The 17278-nt window shown below is 40.5% G+C and overlaps 2 protein-coding genes across 2 annotated transcripts in view; both read right to left on the reverse strand.

The window, feature by feature from the left end:
• The window catches only part of LOC125240151 (Kv channel-interacting protein 1), a 101082-nt gene that overhangs the window by 58997 nt on the left and 24807 nt on the right, over positions 1 to 17278 (reverse strand). The gene's annotated exons all lie outside the window — the stretch shown is intronic.
• On the reverse strand, positions 6024 to 7783 carry LOC125240117 (proline-rich protein 2-like). The gene is made up of 2 exons (XM_048147962.1): positions 7759 to 7783; positions 6024 to 6934 (listed from the first exon to the last, which is right to left on the reverse strand). The coding sequence occupies exons 1-2, from the start codon at positions 7781 to 7783 to the stop codon at positions 6024 to 6026; spliced, it is 936 nt and encodes a 311-aa protein (XP_048003919.1).

Consider the following 17278-nt stretch of genomic DNA (forward strand, 5'->3'; position numbering starts at 1 on the left):
TCCCTCAAGACTCAATTTCCCACATAACAAGTAATATTTTAATATACAATTTTTTTGTTAAACAACGTCCAAATAAAATCAAGACTATTCGCAAGGACGCTCCTGAACCGACCTCATTATATCAGGAAAAACGCGATGTAGGAAATGAGCGTTCAACGTACAGTGACATCTATCGGCAAACTGAGTAAACTAATGCGCGCGAGCTAGTATGGAAGATGATTTTTATGGGATAATTGTTTATTGCGTAACCCGATTTTAACCATTTTGCCTCTATTTGAAAGCAGGTAATTTCATTGTTATTTTATTAAAAAATACCGGTACAATAAATACCCGCATTTGTTAATGAAATTAATTATAAAATTAGGAGTTTTGTTATCAATCTTGGGAAGTTCGGCTGAACATCGAAGTGCGGAGTTTGGGTGATCTTTAGAATTCGTGGTAAGTTATTAACAACTTAAACATGTATTGACAAAAATAGACCCGCAAGGGTGTTGAAATTGAAAATGTAAATCTGAAAGATCTTTTATAAATTAAAAAAAAGTTTTTATGATACGTGTACGATTCTATTTTTCCTGTAATATTCATTATAATAGCCATGTTTGGTGAAAATTTCATAAAATATTTTGGTGAACTTCGGAGATAAGGGGGGGGGGAAGGGTATTTTTTTACATTTTCTTTCAAAAATATTTTTTTCCACAACCAAAAAATGATAAGAAATAGTTTTGAAATGTACAGTTTGAGCTCTTTCTAACGATACCTCACTTGACCTAGTTACTTGAAAATTTACAGTTTGCCCCCTTTCATTTTGGCCATTTTCTGTAATTAATATTAATAGATTTAAAAAAAAATCTTTCAATTTGTAGAGGTTAATGGTGTTCATAAGTACCTATTCCAAATTTCAAAGCGATAGCATAAGTTGTTCTCGAGATATTTAATAATGTGACAGACAGACAGACAGACGGACAGAACTTTACTAAAAATTATTAAAAAAAAATATTTTTGAAATGCTTATAAAAATCTCTTTCATTTGATATGTAACACAATACAGTTCTAGAAACTTTGATTTTTAATTTTCACTTTTACGCCCCAAAAGTGGCCTCTATAATTGAATTTTCTTATGAAATAAAACTATGGAAACGGATTAAATCGCGTATAATGAATTTAAAATACATCCCGACGTTTCGAACTCTTTACAGCGTTCGTGGTCAACGGGTGACTGAGGAAAAATTAAATTAATTAATTAAATTAATTTTCTTAATTTAAATTACATGTCTGCCCCCTGCCCTCTATTCAGCACACGCTTCAGTCGCACCAAACTTGGCTCTCACTCACCGGTGCCTCGCATGTCACGCCTGTACAATACACTTAGCAAGCACAATGAACAGCTGGATATATACCATGACAGCTTGTATAGTTTTAGGAAGAAACTTATTTCAGTCCCCGATTGAAGTGCTTCTCTTGACTCTCGACTTACCACTTTGTAAATATTAGATTTTAGTTTTTGTTTATTACTTACCATTTGACTTATCACTTTGTAAATAGATTATAGTTTTAGTATAGATTTCTAAGCTCATATTAAAATGTTTATAGAGTAGATTTTTTAATGCATGCTGTGTTCACCTGTAATTGGTGGCGCAATCATTATTAAGCTGTAAAATTTTTGTTTCTTTATATTAAGTTATTGTTGCCACTGTTGGTGAACCCTAATAAAAAAATAAAATTGTAGTACGGGTTACTCTCCGCAGACGAAAACAGCAAACTTATCTCAGTCGGTTTATTTACAAGATTAACTTTTACATACAAAGACTTTAAGAGTGACGTGACCACTGTGACGTCAGCAGGCGTTTCGACGGAGACACCGCACCGCTATCACAGTAGATGGCAAGATTAGTATTAGAAGGTGTTCAAGAGCTTGAATGCAGCCAACCAAGTACTAATCTGCTCCTAGCTAATTACATCGATTGGTAAAATGCATCCCGGTAGTCATGATTCTACGTCGACACATCGTTAGCGCGTTCTATCTCGGAGGTGGCGCCATCTCTTGAGGAACTTGTGTACTACATTCCCCCCCATTTGTTTCCGAGATGCCCCAGCGAGGGTAACTCACTGTTTCTTCGGTCGGCCACGACCCCGGGTGGGTCAGCGACTGCATATGAAGGAGGTCCGTGTTGTTTGGTAATCTGATACGGTCCGTCTGTCCTTAGGGCAGACTTGACGCTAATGCCTTTGCTGTCGAAGCTCAGTGGATGTAGTGACACCTTAACCAGGTCACCTTCCACGTAGTCTAGTCTAGTCTGGCGGGATTGATCCGCCACCTGCTCCCTCTTCTCTTCTTCAATCTCCTGTACTTCTCTCGTTTTCTCTATGGTGTCTGCTAGTTGTGACAACTTTGGTGTTATCTCATCCGCAGTTGGGGACACGTCTGTGGCGCAAAGGCCCACATCATCAAATAACGAGGCCGTGTGTGGAGATAAGTTGTACTCAGCTTCCTCGATGTTTTGGATGGCATCTCGCATCATGTATTCCATTCTTGGTGAATATCCATCGAAGAGGAGTTTATCTTGAGAGCACTTAATCTTCGAAGGCAATGCAGCTCCTGCAGACTTTGAAGACTCCGCTTCGTCAGCAATGATGGCTTGTCTTAAAGGTCTTTTCCCTCGTTCCATATCGAGGGGCGCAACTGCGATTTCAGGAGCAACTGCGGCTTTAGAAGCAACTGCTATTTCCGGAGCAACTGCGCTTTTAGGAGCAACTGCGGTTCTAGGAGCAACTGCTATTTCCGGAGCAACTGCGGTTTTAGGAGCAACTGCGGTTCTAGGAGCAACTGCGATTTTAGGAGCATTCGCTTCTGGTTGCGAAAACGTGATGAATCTCTCTTGGTATAGTTCAAACTCCTGGTGGGGTTGGTCTATGTAACTCCACGTGAACTGTGCGATATTCAAGATCATGCCAGCATTTTGCATCAGGTCGATTCCTAACAGTGTACGGTTGTCATGGGACTCGTGTAGGACGATGAAAGGGGCGTGTAAGCGACGCCCTCCAAGGTCAACTTTAGCCTCGAAAGTTAGTACCTTTTGTAGTCTTGGGATTCCATCTGCCAAGGTCACCGTAGCTAATTCTTCGTAGAAAATCTGTCCACGCGCCCTCAGCAACCTGTATAGTTCCAACGATGCCACGCTAATCTTAGCTCCAGTATCCACGTAGGCTTTACCTTCAACCCCGTTTACATTCAAGAACACCATTGGACGCGAACGCATCTGCAGCTGTATATTTATGGCACAGAATCCCAAAATGCCCTTCTTCTCAAGTGCACCAGTGGGCTTGTTGGAGCATATTTTGCAGTTACTGCGATAAACCCCGGGTGCACCACAGCCATAACAGGAGAACTTCACATCACTTGTTGTTGGCATGACAGTGTCTGGCTGTTCACTGCCAGCTTCCATCATCTTTTGACGTTTTCTGCACTCATCTATGACGTGGCCTAGCTTCTTGCAGAAATTACATCGAGATGCTTTCTTCGCACGTGTCGGAACAGAAGTGTCTGGTTCGGAAACCTCTGCCGATGTATCAGAGCTCTCTTTCTTCCCATCTCCCAGTGCTTTCTCCTTCAGTAAAGCCTCGGCGCTGCGTGCCTGCTTTAATAGATCATCAAAGTCCTTAACTTTCTCAAACGGGACCTTTTCCCTAATTTTAAGGTTTAAAAGCCCATAAGTTATGTTAAGCTGCTGCTTCTGATTAAGGAGTTCATCGCTAGGAAGTTCGGAGAACAGCATTCTCTTCTTTGTAACAAAATCGTCTGTAGAGACCCCTGGCCCTTGTTTGGTGCCACAAGCTTCCAAATAAATTTCATATACAGGTTTCTTTGGAGCGAACGTGTTTCTTAGTCCATCTTCAAATTTAGCCCATGTAGTGATGATGTTCTTGGTACCTTGCCACCATACTGCAGCCTCGTCTCGCAAGATTAAAGGTAAACCAGCTAGTGCATCGCTGTCAGTAATATTTTCAAGCTTCTTGAAAACTTGCACCGCCGTGAGAAAAGCTTCCACTGCCTCCCTATCTTTTTGACCGTTGTAAGTAGCTTTGCATGACGTCATACTGCCTTTTCGACTACTTCCTATGCTGGCCAACAGCTGCTGGAACTGTTCCTGCGTTAGATTGACAGACATCTTGTGTTCACTTTTCCCTCGGAGAGCCTTCACTGGATATGTTGTCTTCCTTCCGAGTCGTGTAACCACGTATCTGGGTTCGTTCGAGCCCCACGTTGGGCGCCACTGTAGTACGGGTTACTCTCCGCAGACGAAAACAGCAAACTTATCTCAGTCGGTTTATTTACAAGATTAACTTTTACATACAAAGACTTTAAGAGTGACGTGACCACTGTGACGTCAGCAGGCGTTTCGACGGAGACACCGCACCGCTATCACAGTAGATGGCAAGATTAGTATTAGAAGGTGTTCAAGAGCTTGAATGCAGCCAACCAAGTACTAATCTGCTCCTAGCTAATTACATCGATTGGTAAAATGCATCCCGGTAGTCATGATTCTACGTCGACACATCGTTAGCGCGTTCTATCTCGGAGGTGGCGCCATCTCTTGAGGAACTTGTGTACTACAAAATAAAAAAAAATAAAAAATAAAAATGTCCGTCTTTGGGTCACAGGTTTACATATGTGTGCAAAATTTCAAGTTAATCGGTTCGGTAGTTGCGGAGAAAATTGGCTGTGACAACGGACAGACAGACACATGAGTGATCCTATAAGGATTCCGTTTTTCCTTTTTGAGGTACGGAACCCTAAAAAATATATGAAAAAAAAATCACTAAAGTAGAACTTTATATATTATTACGGAACCCTACACTGAACGTGTCCCGACACGTTCTTGGCCGGTTTTTAAATAGTGCCAAGATTTGCTTGACCATCTATATATATCTGTTGATGGTGTTGTCTTTATCGGATACGGCAAGGATAATGATGATAATGATGACTCACGATAGGTCACTAACTCCCTCAGAACTTGTGAACGAAGATTATATGCAACCTAACTCGTAAAATGAACGACCTAAACAGTTGGCAAGCAGCCAAGAGGGTAACAGCGCTATCTGTTGACTGTGAAGATTAAATAGGACCCCAGTGTAAGACTTACAGACAAGAATTGTAGAGATTTATTGAGAAGGAAATGTATGTATTGCAAACATCGGTTCACTAATGTCTTTTTATAATTCACGCTATTTGACGCGTGGTTGACGCGTGATTGTCGCTAGATGTCACTTAACTATGCCTATACAAATAACTCGCATTTACTGATGTACGGAGTTACAACCCTTCCCTTACTTATTCCTCTATGGTCTGAATCAGCCTTTACTTTTCGGTCAATTATTTTACCAACTCTCCGAAATTCATACAATGTAAAGAGGACATACACAAAACACGATATGTTTAAACTGTACCCCGCGGTGTACCTGTCAGCAGTTTCACGTTTCACCGCTGATGAAGGGTCTCTTTTAAATAAATAAAACATTAATTTTCTATCCGCAATACAGCTAAAAGCTCGGCCACGCATGCGCGTTTTGATAGCGTAGGCGGAGCGGTAGCGAAGCGTCAGCGGAGCGCAACGAAAGCGGTGCGCCGGACGAAAGCTGGCGTTGCGCCCAGCGGACGCCGGGGGAATTAACGAGCGCGGATTGCGAGCGGAATGCGCGCACTCGTAACTTCAAGTCAATCCCCCCTTCTGGGGGATGAACTGGGCCTTCCCATCTTATCCAAAAGATTTTTGGCGGTATATTTTCGGCGCCCGTGACTACGGGCGTGTCTTTGGTTGCCATCCAGGCTTGGCTTCAGCGATGGGCCGCCGGCGAAGCCGGCGGGCCATCTGTGGCTGACTGGCGGTGGCCTGTCAGCAGAGTTGCGGGGGGGCGGCGAGTGCTCCCTCTCGGCGTCCTCCCTGTAGTGCTGTCGGTGTCCGGTGTGTGAGCGTGGATCGTTGGTGGGCGACGAGTCTCCAACCTCGTCGTCCGAGCCCGCCTACTCATAGGAGCTGGCGGGGGCGAGTGCGGGTGTCCCATGGCTTCTGCGTGTGTCGTGGTGGGGCGGTGATACTCTGGCTTCGTTGCCCCAGTTTGTCAGCTCCGCGGGCTGACAGCGGTCGACGACAGGTGTTGTCTGGCGGGCGTGCGTGGAGCGGCGCGGTGCTCTGCCGGCGAGGAGTCGGGCGCGGTGGCTTCTTTGGTGCGGAGATTGGGGGTGGGTAGTTGAGAAAACGGGTTTCTCTTCTACCCTCCCCTTTGTCGTTGCAAGGCTGCCGTGTACCACCGCTCTTTTTGGTACGCTTTTTGGCGCGTGCTGTCTTTTTTTGACGGCAGCCTTGCATCCGGGGTTCTTGGGGTCGCGACCGTGGGTCCGGGGCCCGCGACGGGGCCTTGGTGACGGGCGCGACGCTGGGCTGGTCGGTGGCCGTGACCCCCGGGTTGGGGGCGACGGGGCGGGCCGGAGCTGTGGTGGGGCCCTTGGGGGGGTCCACGGTCGGCTGCGGCTCGGTGTGGCGTGTGTCCGGGGATGCAATGGGCGCGGCCGCGGGTCCGGGGTCCGCTGTTGCGGGCGCGGCGGGCGTGCGGTCGGCGCCTGGCGGGTTTGTGGTGGCCACGGCCTCCGGGTTGGGGGCCGTGGGGCTGGCCGGTGCGTCGGCGGGGCCCTTGGAGGGGCCTGCGGTCTGCTGCGGCGTGGAGTTGTCTGGCGGTCGCGGCCATAGGCTGGGGTAGCGTATGGGTGCGACGCGCGGTGGTGGGCCGACGCTCTGGAGGATCTCCTCAAACGTCGGCGGCTGCTTGGCTGGTGGCGGGTTTGCTGGCTGCGGGGGACCACCAGGGCTCGACAAGACGCTGACGAGGTGCGCGTCAAGGGCAATGCGCGCAGATTGCGAGCGGAAAGCGGAACGTCCGACTTTATGTGTAAGGGTTTTCGTTTTCGCCAAGGATGATATAATACGGGACAGACAAAGTTCATACAAAAAAGTACCCCTATGGGCCTTTTACGCTTAAAACTAGATAGATGGCGCTGTTCGCAGCCTGGAAGTGGATTAAATATACTTTCCCCAAATATTTTTGCGTGTTTTTATATTTTATAAGAACAAATGACACGCTTCTTTATTTTAATATCATAATATCACGTCAATACACATTTAAAAAAAATCTTGGCATGATCAGTGTAGTTATGATAGTATTTAATAGGTGGCGCTAAAAAATGAGATACGATTCTTAGTAGAGACTATAAATCCTATATAAATAATCCTTACTTATTATACAAAAACCCTAAGTGCGTTTTCACATTATCCGATCCGATATCGGATGTCGGACTGATAACCCATACATTACAGGCGCCATCTTGGATTTTTTCTATGGAAATCCTTCCGACATCCGATATCGGATCGGATAAGTGCGTTTTCAGATTATCCGATCCGATTTCGGATGTCAGACCGATATCCCATACATTACAGGCGCCATCTTGGATTTTTTCTATTGAAATCCTTCCGACATCCGATATCGGATCGGATAATGTGAAACGGCGTAACACTTAACATTTGTAAAACACGGTAAAACACTTGACCTCTCGCGGAAATGTGTAAAAGGAGCAAAAATGGCGAAAGGCGGTGTAAGAACAACCGAAATGAATAGAGAATGAGCTTGGGTAGTGCGCTTTTTAAAGCGTCGAGTTTTCTTCAATGTTTTCATAACGATGTTGGAAAATGTGTGTTAACTCTAGCACACCTCGGAGACTGGCGATCAAATACATGAAAGAGGCGCGTTCCTAGCACACAGTCTAAGCTCGTGTAGGTGAACGCGTACCATGCTTGTATTAGTAAAATATGACAGGTCGACTGTTCGCGTTTTCGACAGGCGGTAACTGTGAGGTAACTGAGAGGGGGTGGGCGGCACTTTCAGCGGGGAGCGGGAGTGGCTATACTGTACGATAGTACTCTTTATTATACTGTGACTCTAGGTACCTACTTGTAATTAGTAAAGGTTAAGTATTGTATGTAGGCCATTGGGGTAATTTCGAAGCACAAGAATAAATAAATAAATATTGGACACACACACACACCTCTAAGAAGCTCGGGGTACTCAATAGAGCGAAACACTGCTTCACATCGGGTCATCGGCTTTTGCTATACAAAGCACAGGTTCGACCACATATGGAGTACTGTTCTCATCTCTGCTCTGGGGCACCGAAATATCAACTTCTTCCACTTGACTCTATCCAACGCCGGGCAGTTCGTATTGTTGGCGATCCCGAACTCACTCAGTCCGTTTAGATCTTCTTAGCCTCCGGAGAGATTGGCTCTCTGTGCTTGTTCTACCGTCTGTACAACGGGGAGTGTTCTGAAGAACTTTTGGTGCCACCGTCGCGCTTTTATCACCGCACCTCCCGCCAAACTAACAAAGTTGATCCTCACTTTCTGGACACGTGGCAAACCAAGAACAAACCTTCCTCTCGCTCGTTTTTGCCCAGAAGTTGTGGAATGAGCTACCTTCTGAGGTGTTCCCCTTGCGCTATGACATGGGGTTCAAGAAGCAGGTATTTAGGGTTCTTAAAGGTCGGCAACGCATAAGTGACTCCCCTGATGTTGCTTATGTCCATGGGCGGCGATGACTGCTTACCATCAGGCGGCTCGTCTGCTCGTTTGCTGCCTATTTCATAAAAAAAAAACCTTACACAGATCAACTTAGCCCCAAACTAAGCAAAGCTTGTACTATGGGTGCTAAGCGAAGATATACATACTTAAATATATAAATACATACTTATATACATAGATAACATCCATGACTCAGGAACAAATATCTGTGCTCATCACACAAATGCCCTTACCGGGATTCGAACCCGGGACCGCGGCTTAGCAGGCAGGGTCACTACCGACTAAGCCAGACCGGTCGTCAATGCGGAATGCTCGGGTAATTTCGAAAGGGGAATCTTGCTATGATGGAAATATTGGTGATTTTTATGTGACTTTCGAAATTAGACGATTTCGAAATTACCCCAACGCTATAAAAAACTATTTTGCAATAACTCCCGCTCCATTTGCGCGCAATAACATATTTCCAGGAGTGTGATGAAAAAAAATCATAATACTTTGTTTACCTAATCTGAATCAGAGTCTCTTTTAAGAAAAAGTCTTATAAAATATCCGTTAGGTAGTGTATCAATGTCGTTCATCTCTATCGCTCTATAAGTAAGAGGGAAAGAGATAGATAACAATGAATAACTGTCTAAAAATAGGACAAAAATCAAACCGAACAATGTTCCATTGATGAGTTGGGAAATAGGCCCATCCAGATGCCAGAGATCACTTACTTGTTAGACTCTAGGCTGAGAATAAATTTAAAAATCGAAAAATACTGCCTTGAGTCAGACCTGAACTCACGGTCTCTGGATCTATATTCCAGCGCTCTGCCAACTGGTATATGGTCTTTCGTGAGATATATTCAAATATTTAAATAAATGGTTGTACTCACGTTAATCCATAGATCCATACTAATATTATAAATGGGAAAGTGTGTGTATTGTCTGTTTGTTTGTCCGTCTTTCACGGCAAAACGGAGCAACCAATTGACGTGATTGTTTAGGTGGAGATAGTTGAAGGGATGGAGAGTGACATAGGCTACTTTTTATCTCTTTCTAACGCGAGCGAAGCCGCGGGCAAAAGCTAGTATAATAAGTAAGTAAAGGTAAGGTAAGTAGGTAAGTTTCGACTGTAATGCTGTAAATTATGTTTACAATAATAAATAAATATGGCGATAGCTCTTGCACCACGAGCACTCATGCCTGGTGATGGGTCACCATATATTTCGATACATGTCGCCTGTCGCAATATTCATATATACATCTGTTTATTTAAATATTAGTTGTTTTATTCATAAACAATAAATCGACAACAGCAAAACAAACAATGGTTTATATATGCAACTTAAACTAAACCATTTAATTTAATATCCTATGTACAGCTTAAAACTACACAAATTAAAAGGTATATATTTAATACACGTTAAACTTTCGTCATTAAAGACATATTGTAACTAAACCTCCGCTCACCTTACTTATTTACTTACTTACTCGACTAATCATCAGTATAGCTAACCCCCCTTTAAATACACCCCGTAAACTTGGCCTTGTGATCGTCTAGCGTGAATAAGTAGAACCCTTCGACGTGAACCGCGATAACCTAGATCCTTTAATGAGTATCAGCTGTATTTTTGACTAATTTTTAAAATTTCATTTATTTATATTTTAAAGAAGAATAAAGGTTATTGTAGCATAATAATATAGTGTTATAGAAGAGTATTTTATCAGATTTAGACCTAGAAAGTTATATGTGAGAAAATTAATGACGTGATGAAGAAATTTTTAGTATAAAAGTTAGTGAGTGAAACATACATGAAATAAATATTAAAAAATATTTTGGTAATCATCCGCTACGCCTTATTAGTGGTCCCGGTTTGGGCAAGGGCTTGCGATTCGGTATGGGACCCCTGACCTGATCAAACCACATTATCAGGATCCTAAGCAAGTAAGCCTGAAGGGCTATCTATCTACAAACTAACCCCCTTTTTGTTTTGTTTCTTGTCCCTAGCTAAACCCCCCGTTCCCCAATACTGCTAATAGACCATAACTTCTCGATCTTTCTAATGTTTTATCGAAACACCGAGCAGTTGCTAACTTTTATAAGAAATAAGTAAGTCAAACTTTTCTAAGCTTTAGACTTTCCATCAGTGGACGGCGCTCGCATGCCACTGGGCCCTATAACAAACAAATCCTTTTATTCCAAAGACAGTTTGTTTCCCTAGCCAATTTGATAGAATTTACCTTGAAAAACTAGTTAGCAACACTAAGTGTCCCGCAGCCACACCGAAAGATCAGAAATTGCTACCACAATTATTAATTTCACTCAAATAAATTAAGTAATAAGAGATTTTATAAATTACCAGTTTTACCACATATTTTAAGATAGTAAACACCACATTTAAAGTCCATTTAACCCATATAAATAGTAGTAGTTAAATTATCTCTCCACAATACACGTTGACCAATTATATTCCAAGACCAATCATAAAAGAACTCTACTTTTATAGAAATAGTGTGTGACTCTACCCTATTCCTATCGTCTTCCCTATTCTAGCATATCTGAAACACAGACCATCACTTACCATAGATCTAATGTTCAGAATATGCACAAGTGTATCCCTACCATAAGCTGTACAGTTCAGCCAGCGAAGCTGAGATAGGCAACCTATAGGCTTGAGTTCTGATCCCCCCCTCTGCTCTTGCCCGCGGGCTAGGGTAGCAGAGAGTAGATCGCCCTATCCGTGTATATATCCAGTATTCTAGGACATACCAGTACCAGCCACATGAGAGACCCAGCTGCGATCAACTTTACTTAGATGTGGATCGATCACAACCGAAATCCCCAGCTACCAACACCAGCATGGACCAGAGCACCGAGTAAATAAATATAAATATATATAGGACCCCAGCCTCAAATACTGCCGACTTCAGTGAGCAAGGATTACTCCTAATGCCTTTCGTCAATCGTGAAAGTCCTCACTTCCATCTAACAGTTGGACTCTTTGAGACCGGTGAGAAAATACGCTTTTGTAAGTATAGAAAAGCGTCCAAGCCCTCCACTTGGAACAAAAAGACCCCTAAACGCCTCTTATTTGACACCGTAAGGGAAGAAGCGCCTAGCCGGACAACAGTCTGTCACAAACAATGATCTGGCTTATAACTTTCACAAAATAACCCCATAGAAAATTACTAAATTCAATTTTACTGACCGACTAAACAAACGAGTGAAGTTTCCTTTACGTGTTATAATCTAAGCTTAGTTTTGCAAGAATTACTCCCTACAAAACCAAACACAGACTTATCTCCAAGCACCAGCCATACATCGACCCAGTCTTTGTATTGCTTGACGGCACTCATGAAACAAAGCACAGAAAACTTCACTATACACATCAATTTAAATGTAACACTACACTACAAATAGAACACTAAAATAACCCCACAACTGACAGTAAAGCAATTCCACTACAGGTCTAAGTTCAACTGTACGACGATATTGTCCCCGCACAATCAAACAAAGACACAATTTCAAAGTTTACAATCACTTAGAATAATTTCCAAGTAAAAACAAACAGAGAAATAATAGCAGAACAACTTCACTCACCAGTATAACACACGAAAGCCAGAGACACTGTTAGTCTTGTAGATATTTTAAGAATGACGCGCGTCGGCTCCCTCCGACCCTTTTATAGATAAAAATGAGCGACAAAAGAGCTACAAAAGAGCGACAAAAGGGCTACAAAAGAGCGACAAAAAGGCTACAAAAGAGCGACTGGCTACAAAAGAGCGACAAAAGAGCTACAAAAGAGCGACAAAAGGGCTACAAAAGGGCTACAAAAGAGCGACAAAAGAGCGACAAAAGGGCTACAAAAGGGCTACAAAAGAGCGACAAAAGAGCGACAAAAGGGCTACAAAAGAGCTACTGGCGACAAATAACAATGGATAGCCGCTAAATTACACTTATAAGAAAAAGGTCGTAACTGTTTTGTTTACTAAGTCGTACGCCTTAGGCATTAATGTCCAAGACATCTCAGCACGTACGTTTTTGCTTCTCAATAGTAACATCTGCATGACTGCACGTGTTCCAAAGTGATATAGGAATAATTTTATTGATACCTAGTTAAGCGACGAAGAGTTATGTATTGCGGTTAGTATAGGTATGCAGATATTTTTTTTGTTAAAGGGTTTTAATTAGATTTGTAGATCAAATACGCAGTAAAATATCATTTTTGTTTCTAAATGCTACATTAAACACATCCAGAAAGTATACTACTAATCATTATGAACTTTTATGACCTGTGATTGAAATCAAGACATAATATCGGAACGTTACGCAGCTGACAACTGTCAGTGTCAGTATTCCGTCCATGTGAACGTAGTTTGTTGATAAATACGTTTTTCCAACCTGTTTTGCATCAAATAATAGTGAATTTTATGAGTGAAGACGTGACTATACATGTGATTAAACATCACAGATATTATTTGTTAAAATATCCAATGAAATCCCAAAGAAAATATGCACCAAATAGTTGGTCAAGGAAAAGTTGATTCGCCGTAAGTTTTATATGTAATAACGAGTCAATTTCCTCGTCATAGACGCTTGTTCTGTTACAACTCGCCCCCGATTGGATTTCTTTTATAAAATACAAAGTGGTTTGTAAAAAAATCCAATCTCACTTAGCAAAAGAAGCAATAAAACTGAAGAAAAGAAAAATATCTCTAGATCAGTCGGAAATATCCCCCCATTTCTAATCGTGTGGTGTGTATTCCAATACTATGCAACTGCTAGCGACTCAGTTTTGAAATTAGCTCATCAGAATTTCGACAATGAACCATGATAACTCCTTCCTCAGAGTCCACGCACCGCCAGGGATACCAGGTTGTGAATCTGATAGGTCCTATTAACCCGTTCTTGCTAGCTCGTTCCCCGGTCGCGGCGAATATTCATTCCATCCACACTGTTGGACCGGAATAATTATCGTAATAATTTCAACGAGTTCACAATAACTTCCCACGCAATTACGAAGAAACCTTTAGAGCTCTCATTATAAGTCCAGAGCCTTCAATCTCCATTGTCGGAACTCAAACCAATTTCTCTACCTATTCACTCCAGCCACATGTTTTGGCGCATGTCTCATACTTGAATAAAATATACTGACTTAAGATCTGTTTGGATGTGTTTTTTTTTTTTTTATAAAACAAACCTTAAATGACATAAGCATGTACCTCAACTTGGTACCATATCATGATCAAATGAAGAAATGATTTGATGATACTAAACTCCACATATTGGAAAACATAACAAGGAAACAATTATTGAAAAGAGCCTCGTTCTCACTAGACGATATCGGCCCTTAAATATGTCGATTGTCAAATACATCCCATTCAAGATGAGGTGTGTGGTTTTAGTATGGGTCTTATTACCTTGTAGAGTGAGTAGCCACGAAAAACTACCCTTGAAATGGGTCGAATCCAAATGGATTTTAACCTAACCGATAAGCTTTTTATGGCTAATGTGTTTCCCTCAGCCCCCCCGCTGTTTATTCCCCACAAATTCCGACCAAACTAGTTTTGACCACTTTCCAGCGCTGTCTGTCTATATCAATCCACTCATTCTATAAAAAAAAACATTCAAGACACACATCATTCAGTCATTCATCCCATTCAAAACATTCTTACATCTATAAACATTCATCATCTCTAAATTATTCAAACACACACACACAATGTAACCATTCTTACTTCCTCATTCGCTCTTTCACTCGATCTCAACAGAAAGCCAACGCTTTTAAAAGTAATCAAAATAACGAATAAAAATGGAAATAAAATTACACAACAACTTCAAAAGTTTACGTATCCCATTTTACTCCACTCTACCCTGACTCGAAGGCAAAGAAAATTTCAATTTATTTATGATAGGTTTCATTTTATACATCTATATTTAATTTTATAAAATAATTACTAACCGCAAACAATTTGACAATGTGTGAAAATTGTTTGATGCACATACTAAAAATAAAATGTTCGTACGAAGAAAACGTTACATTTTGTGTTCACATTTTAATTAGAGTCAATTACTGTAAGGACACTACCCTACTTTCAATTTTCCTGTCTTTGTTTTTTTTTCCTGCAGTGCAAAAATTTATAAAAGTAAGTACAGTCACTTAAACAAAATAGTGGCCCTCCCTACTCCGATCTTTGTAGAACAAAATACTGACCGAGTTATGCTTAGAAACGAGGATCTGCACTGGTGATTACCGATATCGTACAGTATACCACCCTATATAATGTAATAAATGATAACGCATAAATAATAAATATCACTGCTAACTGTAATAACTAAAATGAAAAATAGCTTATCCACCGATCTCGATTTTCCTAACGTCTACCCCAGGCAGACTAGCTACTATGATGTCCAGTTATTGTTATATTAAAATAATCTAACCTTACAATGTATATCCAATACATTCTTCTTACAAAATAAAGATTTAAAAAAAAAATTGTTGTCCATATAATGAACCGACTTCTTTATCTAGATAATAAAAAAGATCCGTATTATAGATTTACATCCACCATACACCACTTTATAATCCTAGGAATGAAACTACTAAATGACAGTGAAACTTTACGATGGGCTAGCCAATAAGGCCCTTTATCACACAGATCACTATAGAAATAAAATTAATTTTAGTCAAAATTTTGACTTCTACCACCCCTATAATAATAACAGTGAATCTCAATAAAATTTTGAAGAACTCATGACGCATTTAAAATAATGATAATGATGATGATGATAAGAAAGAAAAATAATAATGTTCCACATAAGTATGTCGCAATAAATAAACATTCTTTACTAAGAAGTCATTGACTTGTAACCAATGTACTCATAGAATTTACATTACACATCATGTAATGTTCATAATAAACGCATAATACAATTTTGCAAAAAAAAGTAATTGCAGTTTTGAAGTGGTTTTCATATTTTCAATTTTTTCCCGCAAAATATGATGTATCCTTAATTTTGATATGGTTTTGATATTTTTTGTAAAATATAATGTAACATCAAATTTGATGTGGTTTTGATAAAATATATTCCTTTTTTTTTCAAACTATCTGCAAAATTTTATTTTGGTTTTAATTGCCTTATGATAAAATACAAAATGATGGCATAAGTAGGTTCAAAATACTTTTATTTGATTGGATAATAATATAACAAAATAATTAATTTTTCTTGAAACGAGCTTAAAACTTGTATTGTCCTATTCTATGTCTTCAATATTGTATAACATGCCCCGAAAGTCTTTTGTAACCTCGGGCAATTTATTCCTTCTTTATTACATTTGCAGCTGCAGCAAACTTTGCAAATTGTTAACAAACACGACAATGGGCTGAGGAACTTGGTTAAGGTGTCTCTCTTCCTTTTTTTTTCTTTTCATACTTGGCTAGTTCTATGAAGAGTTCTTGAGTAGCTAATGATGATGATTAGATCCTGCTGGCCTCCTGGTAATATTTCAAAATTTTCCAAACTATTCTCTTCTCAGTCGGTGTCATAACCCAGGACACCATGAAACCTCTTCCGAAGACACGTTGCACACTTGATCACAATCAGCATAACCGCAAAAGATCCAGTTACTTATTTTTGAACACAGCAAGTAACTTGAAACCAATGAATATTTCTTCAACTCTAAAGTTGGCTAGTCCTTATTTGTCCAATCATTGGTCAAAAAATAAAATATTGCATAAATCGAATATCATAAACACTTGTTATTTCACTAGCGTTACTAAGCATGCACTTAAACACACACTGATGGTATTCACTGGTCCTCCATCCTCGCTGATTCACTATGTTCAATGACAGAAACACTGCTGTGGTAAGAACCTATCTTAGGTTAAAATTAAAACTATGTTAAAGACGTTCCAATAAACAGAGAGAAAGATAAAATAAAATTACAAGTGTCTAAATATTTTTCAATTATAAGAAATATGCCAACTAAGGTTGCAGGACCATCTAGATACTTTAACCATATGAGACGTACGTCTCATTTACGTTCACCTACAATTATTATTATTATTATTTTTTTTTTTCTCAAGTATGATGTCTGATCGCTAAGTGACTTTAATTTTTTTAACTCAAAAATTACTGCAGACTATAAAACTCCGTCTTGTTTGCTCAATAAAACTAGTATAGGGTAAATTAACTGGGGTTTTGAACACTTACATATATGTATTTTTCTTGATCGGCATTTTCTGTTCCATTCTTCTGTTTAGTGTGGCATAATATGGCACCACTAACAACATAATCATATTGAAAATCTTCAGTAACACGTTGGTCCTATGAGCAGGTATGAGACCAGGCTCAAAAACTCTTACTCCTCCGTTAGTTGACATCAAAAGCCGGGTACTTCAACTCGAACGTCCCATGAAATATCTCAATGTTCACTTCATGTTTTTCGCGTCCAATTTGTTGTTAACTCTATTTCCATGTACTCAAGTCATGCACTGTTGCACTAACACCTTTTTTAACTGACTAATTATAGCCTAAAACTAATTGAAATTACTATGTTTTCACTAACAGAGCTCTTCGTTTCAAAACGTAGTTAACTCTCACATTTCTCTACGTGTGATAATAAGACGTCACTAAAAATCACACATGCTCCTACACTATCAATTACA

Source organism: Leguminivora glycinivorella, chromosome 26 (assembly GCF_023078275.1).
Source record: "Leguminivora glycinivorella isolate SPB_JAAS2020 chromosome 26, LegGlyc_1.1, whole genome shotgun sequence".
NCBI lineage: Eukaryota > Metazoa > Arthropoda > Insecta > Lepidoptera > Tortricidae > Leguminivora > Leguminivora glycinivorella.